A 22,235-nucleotide genomic window follows, 5' to 3' on the forward strand; every position below is an offset into this window, starting at 1 on the left:
CAAACATTGCAATACTACGTGTCTGTTGAAAGAATACGTACATGACATGGGCTCCGAATCCAAGCGCAAAAGGTCCTATTTAAGTGTTTATATTTCGTCCGGGACATATATCCAACGGCGACAACTCCGGCATTGCGTCATTAACCTCGGCCGAATGAATACTGATGCCTCCGCACGACTCCAACTCCATCTTCCCTTTTTAAACCCTTAACCCCATGATTTCCCGCCATTTCCACTCACTCATTCCAATACATATTAAAAAGCACTCATGGCCACCGCAACCGGCGCGCAATTGATCGCGCGGACACTACGGGATCTAGGTGTCACCGTGATCTTCGGAATCGTTGGTATCCCCGTCGTGGAGATAGCCGAAGAAGCCATCAATCTGGGGATTCGATTCGTCGCGTTCCGCAACGAGCAGGCATGTAGCTATGCTGCGAGTGTTTATGGATACATGACGGGGCGGCCCGGTGTTTGTCTTGTTGTTGGAGGACCGGGGGTTCTTCATGCGTTGGCGGGTGTACGCCTCCTTTCCTCTTCTCTCCTATAGATGGGAGATACTAACTGCGAATCGACTAGATTGGCAACGCCACAGCAAACAACTTCCCACTAATCGTTCTCGCGGGCTCGGCAGAAACCAACAACGTGACGAAAGGCTCCTTTCAAGAGATGGACGCCATCTCGTTCCTAACACCACATACCAAACTCGCCGTCCGCGCATCCACCCTCGACTCCATCCCTGGCTCCGTGCAAAACGCCTACAGGACATGCTGGTACGGTCGGCCGGGCCCGACATACGTCGATCTCCCCGCCGATATCATCCAGGGAAATGCGCCAGCCAGTCTTGCGGTCCCGCCTCCTGAGAAGATACTACTCCCATCTCCGCCCAGGGCAAGCGGTGACCCGAAGATGATATTAAAAGCCGCGCAGTTGCTGAAGAGCGCAAAAGCACCGTTGCTGGTTATCGGAAAGGGTGCTGCATATGCGCGCGCGGAGGCTGGGATTAGGAAGCTTGTTGAGCACACGCAGGTGCCTTTCTTGCCGACGCCGATGGGGAAGGGTGTTATTCCAGATTCGCACCCTCTGAATGCATCGAGTGCACGCAGTGCGGCGCTGAAACATTCGGATGTCGCGCTTGTTCTTGGGGCGAGGTTGAATTGGATTTTGCACTTTGGAGAGCCGCCGAAGTGGTCGCCCAAGGCGAAGATTATTCAGGTGGATATATGTGCGGAGGAGATTGGAAGGAATGCGGGGACTGCAGAGCTGGGGATTGTTGGGGATATTGATCTCGTGGTTGAGCAGTTGCAGCATGCGTTGGCGAATTGGCGATATACGCCGTCGCCGTTGTCTGCGGGAGGGCAGCCCTTCCCAGTACTGCTGGCTGAATCGGCGAAGAAGAATGAGGCTAAGGCACAGAAGGCAGCACTTTTCAAGACACCATCTTCTTCACCGTTGACCTACCAGCGTGCATACCATATCATCAAATCGACTCTGAACACACTGACACCCCCAGAAGCTGGAGACGTTGTCTACGTCTCTGAAGGTGCCAATACCATGGACATCTCCCGTTCAGTCTTCCCTCTCTACCACCCCCGTCAGCGCCTAGATGCAGGTACCTACGCAACTATGGGTGTGGGATTGGGCTACATCATTGCGGCGCATGAGGCCTTTAATGCATCTGCGTCGCCCGGTACTACGCTATCCGCAGCAGCCAAGCCAAAGAAGATCATCGCACTGGAAGGAGACAGCGCCTTTGGATTCAGCGCGATGGAAATCGAAACCATGGCACGCTACCGTATCCCCGCACTCATCTTCGTCATGAATAACTCCGGCATCTACCACGGGGACAGCACGAGCGAGGATTCCTGGCGATCTCTACAAGACCAAACAGTCATAAATGACACGAAGCCATCCAGCCCCGCAGAGGAAGGGAAGAAGGGACTACGCTCTACAAGTCTTCTGTACGAGACCCGATATGAACAACTGGCGACGATGTGTGGTGGAAAGGGGTACTTTGCGCGTACCGAGGAGGAACTGGAGAAGGCTACCAAGGAGGGATTCCTGAGTGATAATGTTACGGTTGTGAACGTGGTTATTGAGCCGGGGATTGGGAAGAAGATTGGATTTGCGTGGCAGGGAAATAACAATAAGCAGGAAGCGAAGCTATAGCGTACAGAGTAGACAAGCATTTGCACACTCAATTACTCATGTACACTATACTATATACAATATACTCACTACCTTGTTTGACTGGTTATTCCTCCTTGTTATTCAGGCTGTGATAGAGGGATCAGCCGCCACGTCAGTGAGGCTGAACTGGGCGCGTATCTTTCGGCTTCATGAACATGCACAGTGATGATAAACAACTATTCCGTTCTCATTAATCCCTTCACAAGACCTCATACATCATGGAATTTCTATCAAAATTGATCCCCGATATATTTAAGAGGCAGAAAGAATATCTTTTAGTTACTTTCAACGAGCCAGAACTGGTGGATGACGATTGCACTGTTTACAAAGCCATAGCAGTTCTTCAAATTCGGAAAATAAGTAATCTAGAAGAAATAGAGCATATGATCGAATACCTTTACCGCACCTTCCACGCCCATTTGCGATGATTGTGCCCCGTTCGGCTCGAAAAAGAACCACTCTCTGTGCGCACAATGTCGCCATGAGAATTCGACATTTCAGCATTTGTCTAAATAGTGGAATGACTCTAGGCACTGTGTATCTACCGTTGGATCAATGATACAGTTTCTATGCTTCTGATGGTTCGAGGGGAACCAATGCATATAATACGGAATGCAAGCATTTGCTTCGCTCTCTTGAGGGTATCCTTAAGTTGAAAGTGGGGGTGCGAAATTGATAGTAACATACGGCGGATTCAAAAAAAAAATTGGCAACAATGTCTGCCAGTCCACTTTCCTCGTGAAAGAAAGCGTGTCTCCCCCTTAGAAGATCACATCAACTAGACAGCTCTTTAGGAAAAACTAAATTCCTGCCCTAAACAATCATTGATGAACGGCCGCACTCCTTGAAGCCCATCGACACGACGAATGGCTGTGTGTTTGAGGCATCAGGGGAGTACTCGTATGCGGCTCTAAGTTATGTTTGGGGAGGGTCTGTGATACCTCGATTATCATCAGGGGGAGGCTTTGAACGGGCTAGGTTGCCAGGATAATTCAAGATGCCATGATAGCATGCTCTGATTTGGGCATTCGATATCTCTGGGTCGACAAACTGTGCGTTGATCAAACAGACAAAGAAGAGAAAAAAAATTACCATACCAGGCAGATGCATCGGATCTATCTCCATGCGGAGCTCACTCTTGTCGTGGGAGTTGGTGAAAATGCTGATTATGGCTTACCCGGTGTAACTGCCCCTCGTCGCTGGGAAACTAGCTATGTCCAGATTGATGATTTGGTCTCCTCGATTATGTCTCTGAAACTAGAAGCTGTACTGAAAATACCACAGGGTCTAGTCGGGGATGGGCCTTCCAGGAGATGATTTTTTTCACTACGACTAATCATCTTTACCGATTACGGCTATTATGCCGTGCTACCCAGTTTGACTGGCAAGGATGTCCACTCGAAATCATTCAGTGAGGAAAACAGCCATTATGTCAATCCCAATAAAAAACAATTCCGAAGGCGACGGCAGACACCTCACCCATAACGAAGACATTCTCACTGTATTTACTGCTGTCGTACAAGATACCCATTGAGATGCTTCTTACTATGGATACCCCATTCAACACATGGACGAAGCAATGCTTCGGATTGTAGATCATGAATCTTCTACTCAAAGACGAGATGGATGGCCTACTTGGTCCTGTGCCTCTCATTGTGGGCCTATCAAACATAACAAGCCACTTGCCGGACTGGCTCTCTGGGCCGTGCTAACACCAGACCTGACATCCCAAATTACAATATGTGAGCCAGTCCAGTCCGCGAAGGTTTAAAAGGAGATGATGTCAAATGAGCTAAGGAAATAAGATCAAAAGCTTTATCTTGGTACGAAGGCTACATCAACCGTCCGCTCCCATGTCAATCACCTGTTGATGGCGCGTTATCATTGTTCAACGTACTCACGAGGAAATGGCAGACCTACTCTGACTACTGGCAGGATATTTTGGTTGATATGAAAATGATCCGGCTCTTTTTTTGCATCATTCCATTTGCTTCCACCGATCAAGTCATGAGGTCCTTGGAGAAATGATGGAGTGTAGCAGACTCCCCATATATGAACCTGTTTGACTTCCTGACTGAGAAGGGGATCAAATTCTGAGTTTGTCCAATTTATTAAACAATTGGTTTAGGAAAATAACTAGCTAAGCCCTTTCAGAAACTAGCATTACCCTCCTCGCAGGGATGCTCAATTTCAACATTCCAAATCAGCTCAGCATACTTCTCACTTCTCAGCACGATTCTACACTCAAACCGCAGCAGTTGAGTAACGAGCCCCGGCATCGTACCCACCACAGGCTTAATTTCCTCACCCATCTTTGAATCAACCGGCTTACCAATCTCAAACACAGTCAAACTCTGCGTGATAGTAAGAAACAGACTAGAATCCGCCAATAACTGCCCGGGACAAATCCGTCTTCTGAACCCAAAAACATACGTGTATGGCGTAGACGCAGGGTTCAGTTCCAGGAATCTCTCTGGCCTAAACGACTCGGGTTGGGGGTAAACCGTGAGATTGGCTGAGAACCATTGATGGATGGGAGGATGATCGCGCCCTTAGGGACTCGGTAACCGTTTATCTCGTCCTCCTCGTCGCTCTTGTGTGGCGCGTCGATCGGGGCTAGCAACTGCCAGCACATTGTTTCCTTGACTATCATGTCGATGTAGGGTAGTTTGTCACGGTCATGGAAGCTAGGTAGCCGTCCGGGGCCCACGACGCGGTCGATTTTCCTCGCGCTCTGTTCCGTACATCTGGGAATACAGCCGTAGCCAAATAGAAGAAACTGAGTCCCGCGGCGGTTAAATCCACCCCGCCAGTATGAAGCGTAGCAGCAGTCTGTTTGATGTGAATAATGTCACCTTCGCTAGGATCTGCGCTTGGGAACCTCTCGTACAAAGGATAGTTTAGTGGTATCTTTTGCCATCATCTGCATGACAAAGTCTCATCGAGACATTTATCGAGCCATCCGAGTCTTTGCGCCACTGCCACGCCGTCTTTTTGAGGCTTGTGCCTGGAACCCAGTCTGGTAGGTATCGAAGCCAGGGGGTGAGATTTACCATCCAGGCTCCAACCAGGCTCCAACCAATGACCGCCTTGCTGAACTCGGCCATGACTTTGTTGATTAAACGAACCAGCGAATTGGGCGCGTCCAGAGAGGATGTATATCCGTAGAGCATTCCAGGCATGAGGGAGCCTGATTTTCTGTATGTCTGTTCAGACTGCTTGTACTCGTTATAGGACAATGCCACAAACTCACATTTCAAGGTGATTTATAACTTTTGCTGGTTTGTCTAATGTCTGCAAGAAAAAAACCTCCTGCATCCAGGTCCATGGCTGAATGAAATCAAGCAATAGTCGCCCTATTCCCGAGTTGGCCAGCGGCCAATTTGCGCTGCTGGCGGAAGATGTTATTATATGGTTGGAATGGCATGCGCTCGTTATATCTACACCTGCATCATTAGTCATATCACACCTTATATCTCCGCGGAGCGCAGCGAAGCAAGAAGGAAAAGGACATACATGTCACCCACAAACACCATGGGCGGCCGCGAGGAATACTTCGCCCCCCCCCCCCCCCCTCTTATTCAATAATCCAAGACATTTATGGAGCTGATGGGACTGTACAGGTCTTTATGTTTGATCCAGTGCTGCCATTCTAAACAGCCTTTTTGTGGTAGATCTGCTATATTTCCAACCAGTGGTAGATCTTTTGGACCAGGTGGGCGGGGCAGTTTCTTCTCTGCGAGTACAAGTCTCTTGATGAGGTGGGAGGCGAGGAGAACTATGAGGTCGTATATTATAGTGAGGGCCATTGTGTGCAGTAGGATAGGTCCGGCGTTGCGGAAATAATGTGAGAACAGTGCATCTCACATCCACATAAGCTTATATGTGTGTATCTTCTTTTTTGCTTTTTCATACCTCTCGGACACCGATTGCCCGACTTAGCAGCCAATGGAGTTGTTTTTCAAGAGCATGACCTGCAGATAGTTCCTGATTATTCAAAGAAGATGATGGATGTTGCTATGAGTATTCTGGAGAGGAAGGTGGAGATTCTTCCTAGGTAGACTTAGCATATGTACCCGAGCTATAAATACTTCAATTCATGCCTACTATATAATTACTATCATCATGTTGCTATGCTAATTCATTAACTGATCCACAACTTTAGCCACAGAAACCGCCTTCTCCTCCCCAAAGCTTCCCCCAACAATCTGCAAACAAACCGGCATGCCTTTGACCAATTCGATATCATCTGAACTATCAGCACCTCACGCCTAAGCCAAATCGCAAAGAGATATATGACTTACACTGTGCATGATTAAACCCATCCGACTCATTCCTCGGCACATGTCCCACCCATTCTTCCCCCGGCTGATCAAGCTCAACATCTGCCTTCCCAACAGGAACAGTAACAGCAGCATAATTCAACAAGTTCCAGATAGCCGTGTAACCAAGCCACTGCGAGCTGGTGACCCAGGCTTTTGGTGGATAGCCTACCCATGGTAGGACGGGCATGAGGAGGGCATCGATATTGGAGGCTTGCCAGTGGTTGAGGAAGGTGGTTTGGAAGGACCACTTTTCTTCTTCGAGCTGTGTGCTTTGTTATTTGGTGTTTCAGGTTTCAAAAAGATGAAGAGAAGGGGGATACCAATTCGCGTTCTGGGATAGAGAGCTGGTCGTTTGGTGTGCCTACGAGCATGCCCTCGATTAGAGGTTCGCCTACCAAGTCGCAGAGATGCTTGCAGTGCTGGCCTCCATCGGCTAGAACGCCCTTCGTCCAGAGATTCGTGGCTTGGATGTGTAGGGATGTGTCCCATTCAATAACTAGACCGTCAGTATCGTGGCAATCGAAGGATGACAGCATTTGGGGGGGAAAAGGGAAACATACCCTCATGACCCGCTTGTTTCAACTTTTTCGCGGTCTCTCGAAGTAAGCGGGCAATTGGCGGCTGGGGCTTGACAACTCCATCATCGTAGACGATACCGACTCTCAGCTTCCGGTCCGGAAATGTCGCTACATCCTTCCTCCACGTGACCGGAATGCAACCCGGGTCAATGTCCCAGGGGTTCGAGTCGAGCAAACTCTGCATGAAGTATTCCACAGTGTTTAGGGAGTTGGCCATTGGACCTGCCACGGGTGGAACGAGGTAATACTGATTCATACTGCTTCTGTTAATATATATTTCCTACCCTGGGAATGGAAGTGATTTTACAATGAGCAATGCCACGGTACTCGACCAGTCGTCGGACAGATAGAATAGAGGCCCTGCAAAGTGGCTGGGATCCGAATCGACCCCCCAATATCTGTGCCAATTCCTAGTATACTGCCTCGGACTCCGATAAGGGCTGCTTCACCTCCGGAACTACCGCCGGAGATGAGTTTGGAGTTGAATGCGTTGATTGACTGACCAAAGACGTGGTTATATGAGTCGGACATCTGATATTTATTAGTATACGGATCTATGTTTTGATGAAGTAAACAAACCATTAGAGATTGGGGGACATTCGTCTTAACGTAAAGAACGGCACCCATCGACTCGAGCATCTGCACAATCGAACTGGATTTCTGGGCCGGTTTTCCAACCAACCCTACCCATCCTATAAAGTCATCAAGATCTGCACTTCAAACAGAGAACAAGTAGACTAAAGTCAAAACATACCAACAGTAGTATCATACCCCTCAATATCAAACCGATCTTTGATCGAAACCGGCAACCCGTGTAACGGCCCAACCGTCTTCCCCGTTCTTCCAAGATACTCATCCAACTCTTGAGCCTTGGCCAACGCCCGATCAAAGAAAATCTCCGTCAGACATTTAGTCAACTGCTGCGCGACAGCGGCCCGTTTACAGAATGCCGTGGTCAACTGGGCACTGCTCACCTCCCGAGAAGCGAGAAGGGAGAGTAATTTCGCGACGTCTGTAGTTTCAGTCCATTGGAGCTCCCGGGGAGTGAGAATGTTACAGGAGCGGATTGTCTCGAGAGTCGTTTGCGACGTTGTTATTGGCGTCGAGAGTCGCCAGGAGGGTGGGATGGCGGCGAGTTGGCGGGACCGTTTTTGTTGGACTGTTGGTTTCCAGGAGGGGACCATTTTTTTTTTTAATTGGATATTTTCTTTGAAATTATAATACAGAACCTTGGGTCTGGAGCGTGTTTATATGGGGTCCATACTACCGAGGATATAATGTTATCCGTGAGGGGAAGGGCACTTTATGGATCTGATAACAACCTTGTGCGATACTCTGAAACTATTGGCGAAGGATAAGCGCATTTAATTGATGCTAGTTGCACATGATAGTATTGGCTCTTTGCTGTCTGGTGGTCATGTGTGTTCCCGACGAAGCGCAAATGACAGTCTGATAAAGAAATCCAAACGATGTACCCCAAGACAAAGAGATATACTTCAATATGTCAACAAAGTTCTCTTAGGCTACGCTATGATCCGATTCTAGCTTTTCCAGGCTTACCTTCTCACCTAGTAAAGCACAGAAAAACACAAGCAGGCATGGCACACGGAGCCATACAACTTAGCTCGCTGTTGGCTCAGATGCAGCTTTTCTGGGGTCGGCATGCTGCGGTTCATTGCTGCGTCAAAGATGACTCGGGAATATTGCAGTCGCTTGGCCGCTCTTATGTCTCCTGACCTTTTCAGTCTGCTCCCATTCTGATCGTGTTCCCGCCAAGCCCCTCAAAGCTATTTTCTTGTCGACCAACTTGCTATCAATTTGCTATCACAATGCTTCGGGCTGGGCATAAGTCGAATCTCAAGTTGTACTCTGATGTGTGGTCACCATCACACTATAAACCATACCAAGGAGATTTGGGGATATACTTCACAGTCGCCTTCGCGCAGGATATCGACATAGAAGAGCACAAAGAGGTGTGTACCCATATATAAGCATAGTTCACCTAGGGGGATAAGCCAATTCTGCGGTTTGTATTCTTGGACAGCTAGATTTGGCGCTTTAGTGCTATGCCGCTTGTTGATCGAGATTTCGGTAACCTGAAATGCTCTCTCATGACCTATCATCTAGCATCTCGTGGCTATCTTAATTATTTGAGAGGAAAGGATGTTCTCAATTCTCGTATCGCAGCGAGGTCTGTTTTTCTCTATTTGCGGCTGGGGTTCTCCAGCTTATTTTCAGCTCAGTGCTCAACGCTGTTCCCTCAGCAATTTAAAAGAGCATAGGTTGATCTTCGGCTGATGTGCATTGTGAGCTGTCGCAAGATGTAACGACCTGCTAGCTACTTCAGCCACTTTCACTTCCCTAATGCTCTTTCTCCGCGATCCGGCATTGGCCATGAAAGTTCCAAGACCGCCATCCGACAGCTTATAGTCTTCAGATACCCAAGCTCAAGGAACCAAACGTGAGCCTGCGCATCAATATCAACCATTTCCAGGTGAAATACACCGATTGTTGGTACAGTCGGGTCATTCTCGACGTCAGCAATACAAGTGAATATCAATCTCCTAGCAACAAGGATTATGAAGAGTACTGCCGATGGTAAACCTGTGCCACACACATATAGTAGACTTGACATCAGCAAACTGTTCTATTTCGACAAATCAGCAGCTTGAACAAGGCAGCTGAAGAAAGTACTGCTCAAACGTTCGTACAGACGAGACGAGTCACCACTACAACTCTCTCGAAAAGATGTGGATCCCACGGACCACGACTATTCCGCTCTACTCAGATTGTTGCCTATCGGGCACCCTGAATTTTTTCCTTTACCCTGTTCGGTCACTCTCTGAATTAATTGACCAGTGTAACTATGATGTGAGAGCAAAGCAACGGCAGTTCTCTGGATAGGCTTCTCGGTTTGTTTTGTTTTGTCAAGACTTGGTGTTGGCCATGTTGATATCTGAGGCAATGCAGTCAGTCCAGTTCGGGCATAGCGAGCAGAATGTAAAAGGTGGAAACTATGTAGTGACTAGAGATGGATGGATAAGCAAAAACGAATGAATTGCATATTTCAATTCACTCGAAGAGATACGGGTGTATCCAACGAGGATCGCCATCGCCATATTTCTGTTGTGGCTTAGTAGTAGGGTTAGTTCCAGTGTACGGAGCAGTAGTCAGGAAGGATAAACTTAGAGAGCAATTCTTGAGTTCTTTATTGATATTGTGCTATACTAAACCAAGAAAAAAAAATTGTACAGATATCGAAGGCCATCACAACTAAAATACAAAGCTTAAACCGTCATCAACATACTGGCATTCTTGTACCAGTTCAACAACGGATTCTCTCCGTTCCTTGTCTCAGTATCTTCAATGTATGCCCAGCGATCAACAAAATCCTCGTGGCTCATGACTTGCGTCAGCTTGCCGGTGACTGCACGATAGACGTCCTCGATGACGTTGAAGTCGGTAGGGAAGAAGATATCAAAATAGCCTTGGTGGACCTGGTGTTGTCAGCTGCCATTCTATTCAGAAAAGGGGCAAGTAAATCATCGGAAGAGGAACTCACAAAAGGTGTAGAGACCGGCACTGTCCGTCTCATGTAACGGGTCTGCACGACAGGTGCATTCAAGCCAGGAACCGCATCAGGGAGGACGCTGAAATCACTCGCAATCAACCGATGTGCTGGGAAATAACTGTCCAGAATATCGAAGAACTGCATGAGTCGAGTGGGAATATATTCGGGCAAAGTGTATGGGCTTTGCCATGGTAGGGAGTTGCGGATGCCTCTCGTCACCTTGTGTCCCAAGGGACTGGGATATGGTCTCCGTGCGGCGGCCTGTCGGACGCGGAGAAACCTCGAAGCCAGGGGATCAAGCTGAGCGTTATAGTATTCGTGGAATTCACCATCTGCGTCAATCAACACCCCGGACTGCTGAGGCATCTCTGTCCTTCTGTCGTAGCGGATCGCGTCGTGGCCAAAATTGTCAAAAACCTCTAACGCCAGGAAGAAACATGGTGAATGCACGTATGTGTCCCAATCGAAGATAGACTTGTTGACAATCTCGACGTGATCCAAGTGACCGGCGGCGTTGATCGAATCCATCAAATTCTTCATCTGAAGACTGGCAAGGGCCGAGGAGATTTCAATAATCCGGAACTTGGTCCGCTGGTAGACCTCGTAGTCGGTATCCCGAATGAAATCCAAAATATTCAACATCATTGTTCCATTACCGGCTCCCATCTCGTAAATTATGAGGTCGTGGTACGGATAAAGAGTCAATTTGTAATTCGACACCAGGTACCGAGCAATCGTCTCGCCGTAGTAAGGCCGGAACAGCTCTGTCGGCGTATGCCATAATTGACGCGCCACATCCGGTTGTGTTTCGTCTAGCTTATCCTCGAACTCGTTGTAGCGCTCTCCCAACATGCGATGGAACTCGGGGCCATCGGCAATATGGTTGAAGTCAAACGGCTCTCCGGGACTGAAAATGGTCGCATGCTTCGAAAAGTAACCGTAGTGGGGGTTGTATAAACTGTCTAAAGAGCAAATATCAGTTAGCATTACACAATTAATATCCGAAAAGAGCCATCCTACCGTCAATGAACTCCCTCGTCAACATCTTCACCTGCCGTGGCCTCTCTTTCCGACTCCGCAGGTCCTTGGCCGTCACCAGCGGATAGGTCCTCAATTCCTGGTCAATGTCTTTGGGATAATCCCCTATTCTATGCCATACCAATCCATCGTCGACATTCTTGCGTTTGGTCTGCTGGCGTCGAGTGAGGAACGGACGAGATTGTTGACGAGACGGACCGGACAGTCGAACGCCCGCCGCCGCTCTGCGACCCGATGAAGAGGGTGCTGATGCAGATGAATACCGCAGAGACTGGCAGGCTGGACGCCGGAACAGCTGCCGAAACAGCTGGTTAAGGATGGGGGAGTCCATGAGATTGCGTTGGAGTTGCGGCTGCGGTGGTGTTTAGCGTCGGAGTGAAGAAAGTCGTCGCCGCCTTCGTCGCTATTATTAAAGCTCTCCCCACAATCGTCCAGAGGTCCGCTCGGCTCGACAACTGTTTTCTTGTTCTATTTCTTTTTCAATTTCTCTTTTATGGTCTCTTAGCATGCCAGCCATATAATTACTCTTAATCAATGCCCAAAATTCCACAATGAACGACAATTCCCGCCTCTATCTGGGAACCACCGCCTTCGTAGCGGGGATCCTCTTCACACTCGGATTCAAAGACCTGCTCTACCCCGCGCTGGCACAGCTGTTCCGAGAATCTCAATCGCAAGATGCTGAAGCGCGCCGTCGCCGCGAGGCGGATACCTTGGTCGCGCGAGCAGGACCTCCTGCAATCGTGGACGGTATCGAGGGCTGCATAGGAAATACGCCATTGTTCCGGATTAAGTCATTGTCAGATGAGACTGGATGTGAGATCCTGGGGAAGGCAGAGGTACTTCCTTTCTGCTATACCATTCTTTCTGTAAAGGGTGATGTTCTAATTGATGCAGTTCCTCAATGGCGCTGGCCAGAGCTCCAAAGATCGAGTAGCTCTCAGTATGATTCAGATTGTATGATATCCCCCGCGATACTACTAAGAGCATCTTCTCATCTTAATGTAGGCCGAAGAGCAGGGAATCTTGACTCCCCATTCTGGCGACACAGTCTACGAAGGCACATCCGGCTCGACCGGTATCTCTCTAGCTACCTTGGCCCGAGCGAAGGGCTATCTAGCTCACATGTGCGACCCTCGTTCAACATTTCCTGGATATCCTACTGACAATAATAGCTGCATGCCCTCCGATCAGGCCATCGAGAAATCTGACCTCCTCCTCAAACTAGGCGCAATAGTAGACCGCGTTCCACCAGCCCCAATCGTTGAAAAGGAAAACTTCGTCAACCGCGCACGCGCCCTCGCCCAAGCCCACACGAGCGCATCAGCGTCCGGTTCGGACCAAGTCCGCGGACGAGGCTTCTTCGCAGACCAATTCGAGAATGAGTCCAACTGGCGCGCTCACTACAATGGCTCCGGTCCGGAGATCTACGCCCAATGCGACGGCAAACTCGACGCATTCGTTGGGGGAGCTGGTACGGGCGGTACGATTTCTGGTGTGGCGCTGTACTTGAAGCCGAAGATTCCTAATTTGAGTGTGGTGCTGGCGGATCCGCAGGGTAGTGGGTTGTACAATCGGGTCCGCTATGGTGTCATGTTTGACCTGAAGGAGCGCGAAGGGACAAGACGGCGGAGACAGGTGGATACTATCGTTGAAGGCATCGGGATTAACCGCGTTACTGCCAACTTCGAGGCTGGCAAGGAACTGGTTGATGATGCTGTGCGGGTTACTGATGCGCAAGCTATGGCCATGGCCCGGTGGTTGGTAGAGAAAGATGGGATGTTCCTCGGAAGCAGCAGTGCAGTGAACTGTGAGTATTGACATCATCTGCCTTTATATTTAATTAATGCTAAAAGTACATGATGCAGGCTTTGCGGCTGTCAAGACCGCCATGAAATTAGGACCAGGCCATCGAATTGTGACCGTCCTTTCAGATTCTGGCTCGAGACATCTTTCCAGGTTCTGGGCTAAGGCCGGAGATGTTGGCGGTGCAACGGATACGAAGCTGGAAGATGTCTTAAACGCGAAGGATGAATAAATGCCATGGGTAACAAGGGTATCAAACGCAAGAAAGAGAAGAAGTCCATCGCAGCATGCTGGGGATCGTCTGGTATCATTCAAAGAGAGTGGAAAGAGTTCTCCGTGGTGATGACTGGAAATGCGACCTCTTTTTAGAAGGGCCTTTGTCCTGGTACGGTTCAGGTTGTGAAGTATCGTGTGCACGTGGTCCGATCGAGTCGTCAGCATTCGCCGTCGTCTTGCTTGATTCAATCAGTCTGAGGATATCATGTTCACCGTCTACCAAGTAAACCTGGCCGCTTCTATCAGACGGCTCCTCCGAAACTGCTGTTGCAACTTGCTCACGATGACTGGCTCCAGCAGAAGCAGTGCCACTATCCTGCTGCGAATCATCCAGCCGATCCCGTCCCGCCTCACCATCCTGATCCTCCCCACCCTCATTCCAAATCTCTTCCCCAACCCAGAGCCTCAACAAGTCAAACTCGATCTCCGCATACGATCTCCCGGGAAACTTCTTCTGAATATCACTCCAAGCCAAACCAGTTCTATCCTTGAACGCAGATAACTTATCACGTTCTTCCGGCGACCATGGTCTTGAAAGTTGAGGCGGATTAGCGCGACGTTGGGTCCAGTGTCGTTTGTTCCACTCTGTCAAATGGTTCACTTGCCGGCCGGGGAAATAGGCGAGAATCTGTTTCCATTGCTTCTTGTAGACGTAGCGCATTGTTACGATCAGTCTTACGTCGTCGGGTGTCATTGGCCGTCTGGTTTTTGATGGCGTCGAAGTGGTTTGCTGTGGGGTATTGTTAGGGAAGTCATTGGGATGTTTTGGTGTCTGAGATTTTGAACCCGCAGCGTGCCCATCAATCGTGCTTATTTGATTCCGTCTCGGTGTGACTGACCCTATACTCTTCCCTCTAATGTTCAACGCATTCTTCGGCCTAGGCGATGGCTGATAATCTTCCTGTAGCGGATCGTCTGATTCCGAACCACTCCCTTGACTATGAATTGCAAATGACCAATCGCCCTTCTTCGCAGGACTGGAGAATTGCTTCGGTTTGCTCGTGCTGGGGGCAGCAGTCTTCTTCGGGCTCGTTTTCGTTTTCAGTTTCAAATCCACGTCCTTCTTCGCTTTTTTCTCCTTCAGAACGTCAGTGTTGGTTTTTCTAGGCCTTCCGGGCTGCGGAACAGCCCACAGTGAGCGAGCTCCTGGTGGTGATACAGAGCGTGCGGGGTTGTAGTTGATGGTGGGTTTGGTGTTGCTTGGACGCGGCTGGGGGGTTGAGAACGAGAATCTCGGAGTGATTTCAGGAACGCGCCATACCGGGTCAACTGATTTGCGAGTGTCGTTATTCGCATGGTTGATGCGACGTAGAGGGTGGGATGCTTCAACGGTTGGTTCTTTTTTGGTAGGATCATCGACGCTCATAGCAGTGTCCAGCAACGAATCAACACTTGATCGATCATCGTCATCATCATCGTAATCATAATCGTTCTCATTATGATCGTCGTCCATGTCGTCGCCATGTCCTTGCCATCCCCATGCATTGCCATTCCCATGATCCCTCAGCCCAGTCTGCGACTTCGTAAAGGACCATATCCCATGATCATAATCCCCTCCCCCTTCTCCCTGCTCAGTACTAGTCTCAGTCTCTGACTCTCCTGAATCATCACCATCCTGTTCATGCTCATGTTCATGTCCACCCCTCTGCCCATCCTCTATGCCACCAGTATCATCCTCCCCCTTCATCCCCAACAAATGCCCATTATCCACAACAACCTCCCCAGTCTGTAGATCGATTTCATCGCCGATGTCCGTGAAATCCCTACTGTATTTCTCGAATATGCTTTCGAAGAGTGTTTTGAGGCGTTGGTCGTTTTGCGCGCGCGCCGTGTGGATGTCGACTTGGTCGTGCTCGTTTTCGGGGTTGTTTTCGGTCTGGTCGGCTGTTGGGTCTGAGGCCGGAAAGGAGTAGGTGTAGGGACCTTGGGATAGATCTGGAGCGATGGGGAGACGGGGTCGTTTCGTAGGTGGTTCCATCTTACGGTCGCGTTTTCGGGTTGGTAGGTTGGGTGGATCGTCTCGTGTCACGCACAGGGGAAGTGTTAGGTGGAGGAGAGTGGTGTCGCGGTGGTATTATGAGAGTGAGGCATGCCTTCTTCATATGCAAATGATGGTGTGCAAATGTGATTGTTTATGTGGTTGTGTTGAGGATGCTGGTGTTATAAGATTATGCTGGTCGCCGTGACATGTTGATAGGGATGTCGCGAACATGTAAAAAAGAGACCTCAATGAGAAACTGAGAACTGATATACAATAGTAATCCTTGATTAATAGCGATCAATAGCAATGGCCCATTCACTCGTTCATCATCTTCGTTCCTGCAGTTGGAGATGAAAGAAAAAACAGACATGACGTCTCCGCCGCCCTGTCTCCGACAGATTAAGTTATCCAACCGCGCTTACAATTCATCTCCATTCAACCTTCCCATTTCGTCTTCCCATAATGCGAAACAGAACACTACCATGATTAACCATGGCCAACATGTACTGCCAGAAATGCCGTACTCCGCTGAAGCTCGACGGCTCCCTTGAGTCGTTGAACCCAGCGGCTTTTGACCTGCTCGTTGGTATGCATTTCATTTCCCTATCTTTAATTCGCGCCAGTTCACAAAGAATACTGACAGATACACTTGTACAGGGTCTACCGGTCGCACCCTCCCAGAAAACACAGCAACCTCCTCCCGCCCCTCCTACCCCCAGGAACGACGAGACCTCTACGACCGCGTCTCCAAACAAAACCACTCCCCCGTCTACAGAAGATCCATACCCGCGCCTCGCCATGCGGGAAGCCAGCCTAACCCCCCACGCCTATCCCGGGGCGACAGCGGGAACATGTCGTTTGTAATGCTCACAGAGTCGCAAGTTGGACCGCCGCACGCGGGATCAGGCGATGGTCAGCGAGGGACTGTGGGGAAGGATAACGGGACAGAAGATGGAGGGGGGGCGTTTTCGGATCAGGTTGAGCGGGCGAATCGGTTGTTTGAGATTATTTCGTCGCGGTCTGATATTGATCATCCGATTTGTATGGAGTGTACAGAGATGCTTGTGGATGGGTTGCAGAAGAGGTTGGTGGGTGCTACGAGGGAGAGGGATGCTTATATTTCGTTTCAGAGGAGTTTGAATTCGTCTGTTCCGACAGCGGAGGAGATTGAGGCTGCGGAGAAATCGCTCAAGGAGACGTTGGAGGCTGAGGAGGCTGCGTTTGCGGAACTTGTGGAGTTGGAGAAGGAGAAGGCTGCGTTGGATGAGGAGATTGCCGGTCTGGAAGAGGAGTCGCGGCAGTTGGATGTTGATGAAGAGGCGTTTTGGCGAGATCGGAATTCCTTCGCCTTGACGCTGTCGGATTTTCAGAACGAGAGGGATGCTTTGAATATGCGATACGACCATGATTCACGCCAGCTCGAACGACTACAACGAACCAATGTTTACAACGACGCCTTTTGCATAGGTCATGATGGCTACTTTGGGACCATCAATGGATTGCGGCTGGGCCGTTTGACCAACCCATCAGTGGAGTGGCCGGAGATTAACGCAGCCTGGGGTCAAACGGCACTGCTTTTATCCACGATTGCGGAAAAGTTAAACTTTCAGTTCCAAGGGTATCGATTGAAACCGCTAGGCTCGACCTCTCGAATTGAAAAGATAGAATATCCACAATCCCCCGCTCAATCCACCGTGGGAGGCAACGGGAACGGGACCGGGATACCATCTGGACCCCCCAAGATCACCGTGTTGGATCTGTTCTCTTCGGGGGATCTTCCGTTGAACCTACCATGGATACACCGCCGCTTCGATGCAGGGATGGTCGCATTCCTCGAATGCTTACGACAACTTGGCGAGTATGTTGAGAAGACCCCTGCGCCGGGCCGTCGAGGCGGTAGTGGCGGTCATGGGGCTACGATCCCCGGGCTGAAACTGCCGTACACGATCTCACGCGACAAGATTGGCGACGCAAGCATCAAACTTGGATTCAACCAAAACGACGAGACGTGGACGCGGGCATGTAAGTACACGCTAACGTGCTGTAAGTTCTTATTGGCACACGTGAGCAACGTTGCCAGCGCGGGATCTGGCAGCCAGTCTGCAGCCGTTGCAACGGCGGGGGAAGCAGCCTGGAGCCCGTAAGTCAAGTAAGGTTGGGCATGGACGGTCTGGAATAATGTAGAATTCAACGTTTGAGTCGAGTCGGTTCTTTTTTCAGAAAAGGACAGATGTGGCAGTATCCGGGAGTGACGTGTTGTTGGGACGAGAATTAAATAATGGCAGGCGTTTCACGGTGGAGTTACGAGGAACTAAACTTTCAGATTTTTTGTTAATTTGTTTTTTTGGGGCGGGGACCATTTACCTTACTCGATCACTGGGATTACTGGATCAATGCCGGTTGGATGAATCACTAAGAGACATCATGTACATGCCCGCTGTCATAACTAGCTACGGACCGATGATACATAATCATCTGCATGCTCTTTTTCCGTTTTCAGACACAAAGTGCACCGTCCACCTAATTTCACAATTCCAAAAATCAATCAATTCCCTCGGCTGGAGGGTTTAGTTACCATTAACAATCCAACTGGTCCCTGCAACCCCTGCAACAACTCTGGCTTGTCCGAAGAGTAGTCAGGTTCAGTAGTGTCAGGGACCACGGGAGATCATCCCCCTGAACCAACATCCCGTGGATGAACTGTGACATCGGACTGGTATAGTTAGTAGTGTCTTTCGGAAGCCCCGTGCACAGCTATCCACTCCATCCACGTTTTTAGTCTCGAGCAGTTACTACACCACAGTACATACTACGGAGTCAGTCTTATTATGAAGGACGGTGGATTGAGAAGAAAGTTCAACTGGCGTGGAGTCCACCTGCTCCACCAACGGCAGGGATACTGTTTTTGGAGTTCTATCATCAGGAGTTTGTCCGGGAGGAGGCGTAACGGTTGATAGACTGACAGTTGATGTGTAGAATCCGGAGACTTGGGTCTATCCTTACCTATCCTTATTATATGTACAATAGGTACTTGTTCCTCTAGGATACATGTCTACCACTCCATACAGATATGGACAGTACGCTGAACGCGGGACAACGGGCACACCCGATCGGGTCCACCCAACGGGCCGAGGTCTTTCCATTAAAGGCGCCGGTACAAAGAACCGTGGTACTACTAAGTACTACAAGTAAGTACCTAGACTACGTTTCATCCCTGGCCTATACTACGGGAATTAAGCAGCACATTTGCGCTATCAGGCCGGAAATGCGCCATATAAGCCGGCGCGTCAAACTCAAACGGTGCATCCGTGCATAAGTACGTGCATCTTCAGTGGTCTTCAGTTACGCGCAGTATGAAGACTACTGGAAGTGGTTTATATGGTGCTTTCTATGCCCAACAGTACATATACTGATGTACTCAAGTACTCTTTGTATACTTGTAGGTACCTGTACAAGCCAGCCTCAGGATACCTGTAAGTACTGTATATTGAGTGTATTGTATTGTATGCGCACAGACAAAAGACCCGCCAAAAGTACGCGCCCCCATTATTATTTTCATTTTGATTGGCTCGGGGAGACACCCCCCGACCGACCCGCGGGCGCTTCCATCGGCAGGTCGCCGCATAAGGAAAGCGCACACTGTGATTGGTCGGAGCAAAAAGCAGAATTCATCATTTGATTTATTTTTATCGGCGACCAAAGCAAGAGAACAGAAGATATAGGAGTGAAAGAAAAAACGAAACCAAGTATAGGAGAGAGGGGGGAAAAAAAGGGAAAAGAAAACAAAGGAATTAAGAAGAATTAATATCAATATTTGAATAATTGTGCTGTTGTTGTTGTTGTTGCCGTTGTAGGTACAGTACTATGTGGGATTGCTGTACATCATCGCCCACTCCTCTCCATATTAAGTTCGCTTTATCCTTCTTTCTCACCTCATTCTCTCTTCCTTCTCTTCCTTCAACCGCTCTCTCTTTCTCTGTCTCTCTCCATTTACAGTCGCCCTCAATCAATGTCAGACTATGAGTGACAACGATCCTCCAGCCGCATGTTCATGATGGATGGTTCCATCCCTCCGTCGTCCTCCAGGTCCATTCCCTCTATTCCTCCTTCATCCTCATCTTCCTCGTCGTCTACCATCCCTCCAACTACTACCGTCGCCTCTACGCCTTCCTCCTCTTCCTCCTCTGCCGTGTTTCGCCCCCGCCGTTCGGAAGATTGGCAACAGTACCGGCCCATTATCGAACACCTCTATCTGAATAACCAGTTGAAACTGCGGGATGTCAAAATAATCATGGAGCGAGATCATCATTTTGTTGCTTCGTAGGTCGTTCTTCTTATCTTATGTTACGATAGAGGATCTGACTAGAGCAGGGAAAAACAGTACAAAGACCGCCTCGCAGCATGGCACATCCGCAAAAACATCAAAGCCAAAGAAGTTCAGGTCATGATCCGGAAACAGCAGAAACGGGCTGCTCGTGGGAAACAAACGGCTTTTCGTGTTGGGGGGCAGGAAGTTGATTCCAAGCGCATCTCTCGTTTTCTCCGCAGATACGGTTCTTCGTGGGAAAATCCCAAGTCACCGCCGCAGACCAACAGTCCAGAGCCAGGTATGTTCCTCATTTTTCTCTGACTATTTTGATAATACTGACAGTTGTAGAAACCCCTACCGATATGAGTTGCTATACACCCGAACCAGAAGACAGATCCTCAGCGTTATCTCCCATGCCAGAAATCCCTTCAGATCCCCGTGAGAGTCCCCATCCTCCGGTCTGGACCATGGCAACAAACACTGAGTATGTGTTAGGAGCCCTCGATGCTTCGCCGCTAGACCCCAACCATCCCATTCCATCGCATCATCCCCATCCTGCTGAAATGCCCGATGACCAACCTCTCTCGGCCACGCTGAGTCCGAGTTTAACGAATGACACGCCCAAACCACTAGACGATGATCTTCACGAGGAAGATCCGTGGCACGCTCTTGTTTCTTTTCAAGACCGCCTTCTTGTCCTCCATCAGACGCTGGAGCAGTCCATGTCGGATTATACCACGCCTCTGGATGATTGATCCATTTATGACGATGCATTCATTTATCCTTTGCTACTTTTTTTTTTGTTTCTACAGAGCAAGCAAACTGTCTGCTTTTTATTTTGTCCATATGTATCATGTTAGCCTTGTTTTATTTCCCATGGATATCCCGATTCAGCAATCACTCGCATTCCGGACTATGGAGAAAGATCATGTAGCATAGGAGGTGTACAACAGACCGGGCGGGCTATCTGTCCGTTACTGACACGCTTATGCAAGGCTTGACCAGCCGCATCCTGGCTAAGACAGCCGGCAACCGGGCAATCCATCCCCGACAGCCTCCTCGGTCACCGATACTGAGTCAGACACGGTTGGCGTACCAGGGTCTGGACGCCTATTATCGTGAAGTGACCACTTGCATTGCATGTACATACATACACATACACATACACGAATACAGTACTGTACATTCACATTTCAACCGAATCACAACGGCCAGCTTGCCTATGAACAATAGCAGCTGAACTGACACCAGCACAGCCACCAACGCTTATCATCGCGGCTCACGCCAGGCCAGGCAGTACTATTTCCGACCTGAGAATTGTCTGCAAAAGTACGTCATACTTGTACAACATGCTGTGCTCAGATAGATTAAACCGCTCGTTAATCCCACGAACCCTACTCCGTACCTCTACATCCCGTACTTGTACTAGCCAGCTTTTTGTACGGTTCAAAACATCGAAACAGACTTACAATTTCAATCACGCCTACCCTACATACATATAAAAAAAACCAACTACACTAACAAAAGCACATCATTACAAACCAACCCAGGCCACACCGGCCCATCTCCGGATCGTCCCCACTAACCCATTAGTTCCTAGTCCACTCCTGCCCTTCCCTTCCTTCAAAGTACTCACTTCCTTCTTACTCCGGTATAGTCCAGCCTGGGGGGTTATCAGACTCCGGATATCCGAGCGATATTGCACATTGCATCGCACATCATCAATCGGGGAGGACGGGTACAGGCATTCCGTGAACTTAGTTGCCGTCGTGCGTGATTGGGAGTAGCGCGGAAAAAGAATCCGTTTGATTAATGCTGGTTATTGAAGGTTGTGCACGGTTCCGCTGAATGATTCATGATTGTCTACCTAACTTCTGTCTACAGTAGGTAGGTACCTTGGCATAAGGAGACTAACTACGGGGAATGGGGTCAAGGGACGGACGGGAGCGGATAGACGGGAGCTAAGCTGGAGATAGTTATACATATTTGTATTTGTAAAAGATGATGGCTTTTTTTTTATGGTTTGGGGTTCGGGTCTTTTTTCTTTTTCCTTTTTGGGTTCGTAGATGGCTTTATCATACTCCGTGCGTATTTATAGAGTACGCTTCCACTGTATTAGGTCTACTCTTTCATTGAACAATAGTATATGAGTCTATACAAA

The 22,235-nt window shown here is 49.1% G+C and overlaps 7 protein-coding genes across 7 annotated transcripts; 4 read left to right on the forward strand and 3 right to left on the reverse strand.

Annotated features, from left to right (window-relative positions):
• Window positions 1-268: 268 nt before the first annotated feature.
• On the forward strand, window positions 269-2,169 carry ACHE_60592S (indolepyruvate decarboxylase family protein; the record flags this gene model as incomplete). Its single annotated transcript, XM_043281783.1, has 2 exons — window positions 269-520; window positions 580-2,169. 2 exons carry the CDS (start codon window positions 269-271, stop codon window positions 2,167-2,169), a joined length of 1,842 nt encoding a protein of 613 aa, XP_043139228.1.
• A 4,157-nt stretch (window positions 2,170-6,326) lies between these two features.
• On the reverse strand, window positions 6,327-8,277 carry ACHE_60593A (putative acetamidase; the record flags this gene model as incomplete). Its single annotated transcript, XM_043281784.1, has 7 exons — window positions 6,327-6,439; window positions 6,495-6,777; window positions 6,836-7,011; window positions 7,076-7,350; window positions 7,401-7,624; window positions 7,673-7,785; window positions 7,848-8,277. 7 exons carry the CDS (start codon window positions 8,275-8,277, stop codon window positions 6,327-6,329), a joined length of 1,614 nt encoding a protein of 537 aa, XP_043139229.1.
• A 2,103-nt stretch (window positions 8,278-10,380) lies between these two features.
• Window positions 10,381-12,033, reverse strand: ACHE_60594A (class I SAM-dependent methyltransferase; the record flags this gene model as incomplete). The annotated part of the gene is made up of 3 exons (XM_043281785.1): window positions 10,381-10,590; window positions 10,656-11,626; window positions 11,685-12,033. 3 exons carry the CDS (start codon window positions 12,031-12,033, stop codon window positions 10,381-10,383), a joined length of 1,530 nt encoding a protein of 509 aa, XP_043139230.1.
• Window positions 12,034-12,253: 220 nt separating this feature from the next.
• Window positions 12,254-13,740, forward strand: ACHE_60595S (putative cysteine synthase; the record flags this gene model as incomplete). The annotated part of the gene is made up of 5 exons (XM_043281787.1): window positions 12,254-12,541; window positions 12,600-12,659; window positions 12,711-12,829; window positions 12,878-13,512; window positions 13,571-13,740. 5 exons carry the CDS (start codon window positions 12,254-12,256, stop codon window positions 13,738-13,740), a joined length of 1,272 nt encoding a protein of 423 aa, XP_043139231.1.
• Window positions 13,741-13,815: 75 nt separating this feature from the next.
• ACHE_60596A (Myb-like DNA-binding domain protein) lies at window positions 13,816-15,762 on the reverse strand (the record flags this gene model as incomplete). Its single annotated transcript, XM_043281788.1, has 1 exon — window positions 13,816-15,762. The coding sequence occupies one exon, from the start codon at window positions 15,760-15,762 to the stop codon at window positions 13,816-13,818; it is 1,947 nt and encodes a 648-aa protein (XP_043139232.1).
• Window positions 15,763-16,257: 495 nt separating this feature from the next.
• On the forward strand, window positions 16,258-17,909 carry ATG6 (beclin 1; the record flags this gene model as incomplete). Its single annotated transcript, XM_043281789.1, has 2 exons — window positions 16,258-16,351; window positions 16,423-17,909. The coding sequence occupies 2 exons, from the start codon at window positions 16,258-16,260 to the stop codon at window positions 17,907-17,909; spliced, it is 1,581 nt and encodes a 526-aa protein (XP_043139233.1).
• A 1,901-nt stretch (window positions 17,910-19,810) lies between these two features.
• Window positions 19,811-20,829, forward strand: ACHE_60598S (Clr5 domain-containing protein; the record flags this gene model as incomplete). The annotated part of the gene is made up of 4 exons (XM_043281790.1): window positions 19,811-20,085; window positions 20,137-20,372; window positions 20,423-20,512; window positions 20,570-20,829. 4 exons carry the CDS (start codon window positions 19,811-19,813, stop codon window positions 20,827-20,829), a joined length of 861 nt encoding a protein of 286 aa, XP_043139234.1.
• Window positions 20,830-22,235: the final 1,406 nt, after the last annotated feature.

This window comes from Aspergillus chevalieri, chromosome 6 (assembly GCF_016861735.1).
Source record: "Aspergillus chevalieri M1 DNA, chromosome 6, nearly complete sequence".
NCBI lineage: Eukaryota > Fungi > Ascomycota > Eurotiomycetes > Eurotiales > Aspergillaceae > Aspergillus > Aspergillus chevalieri.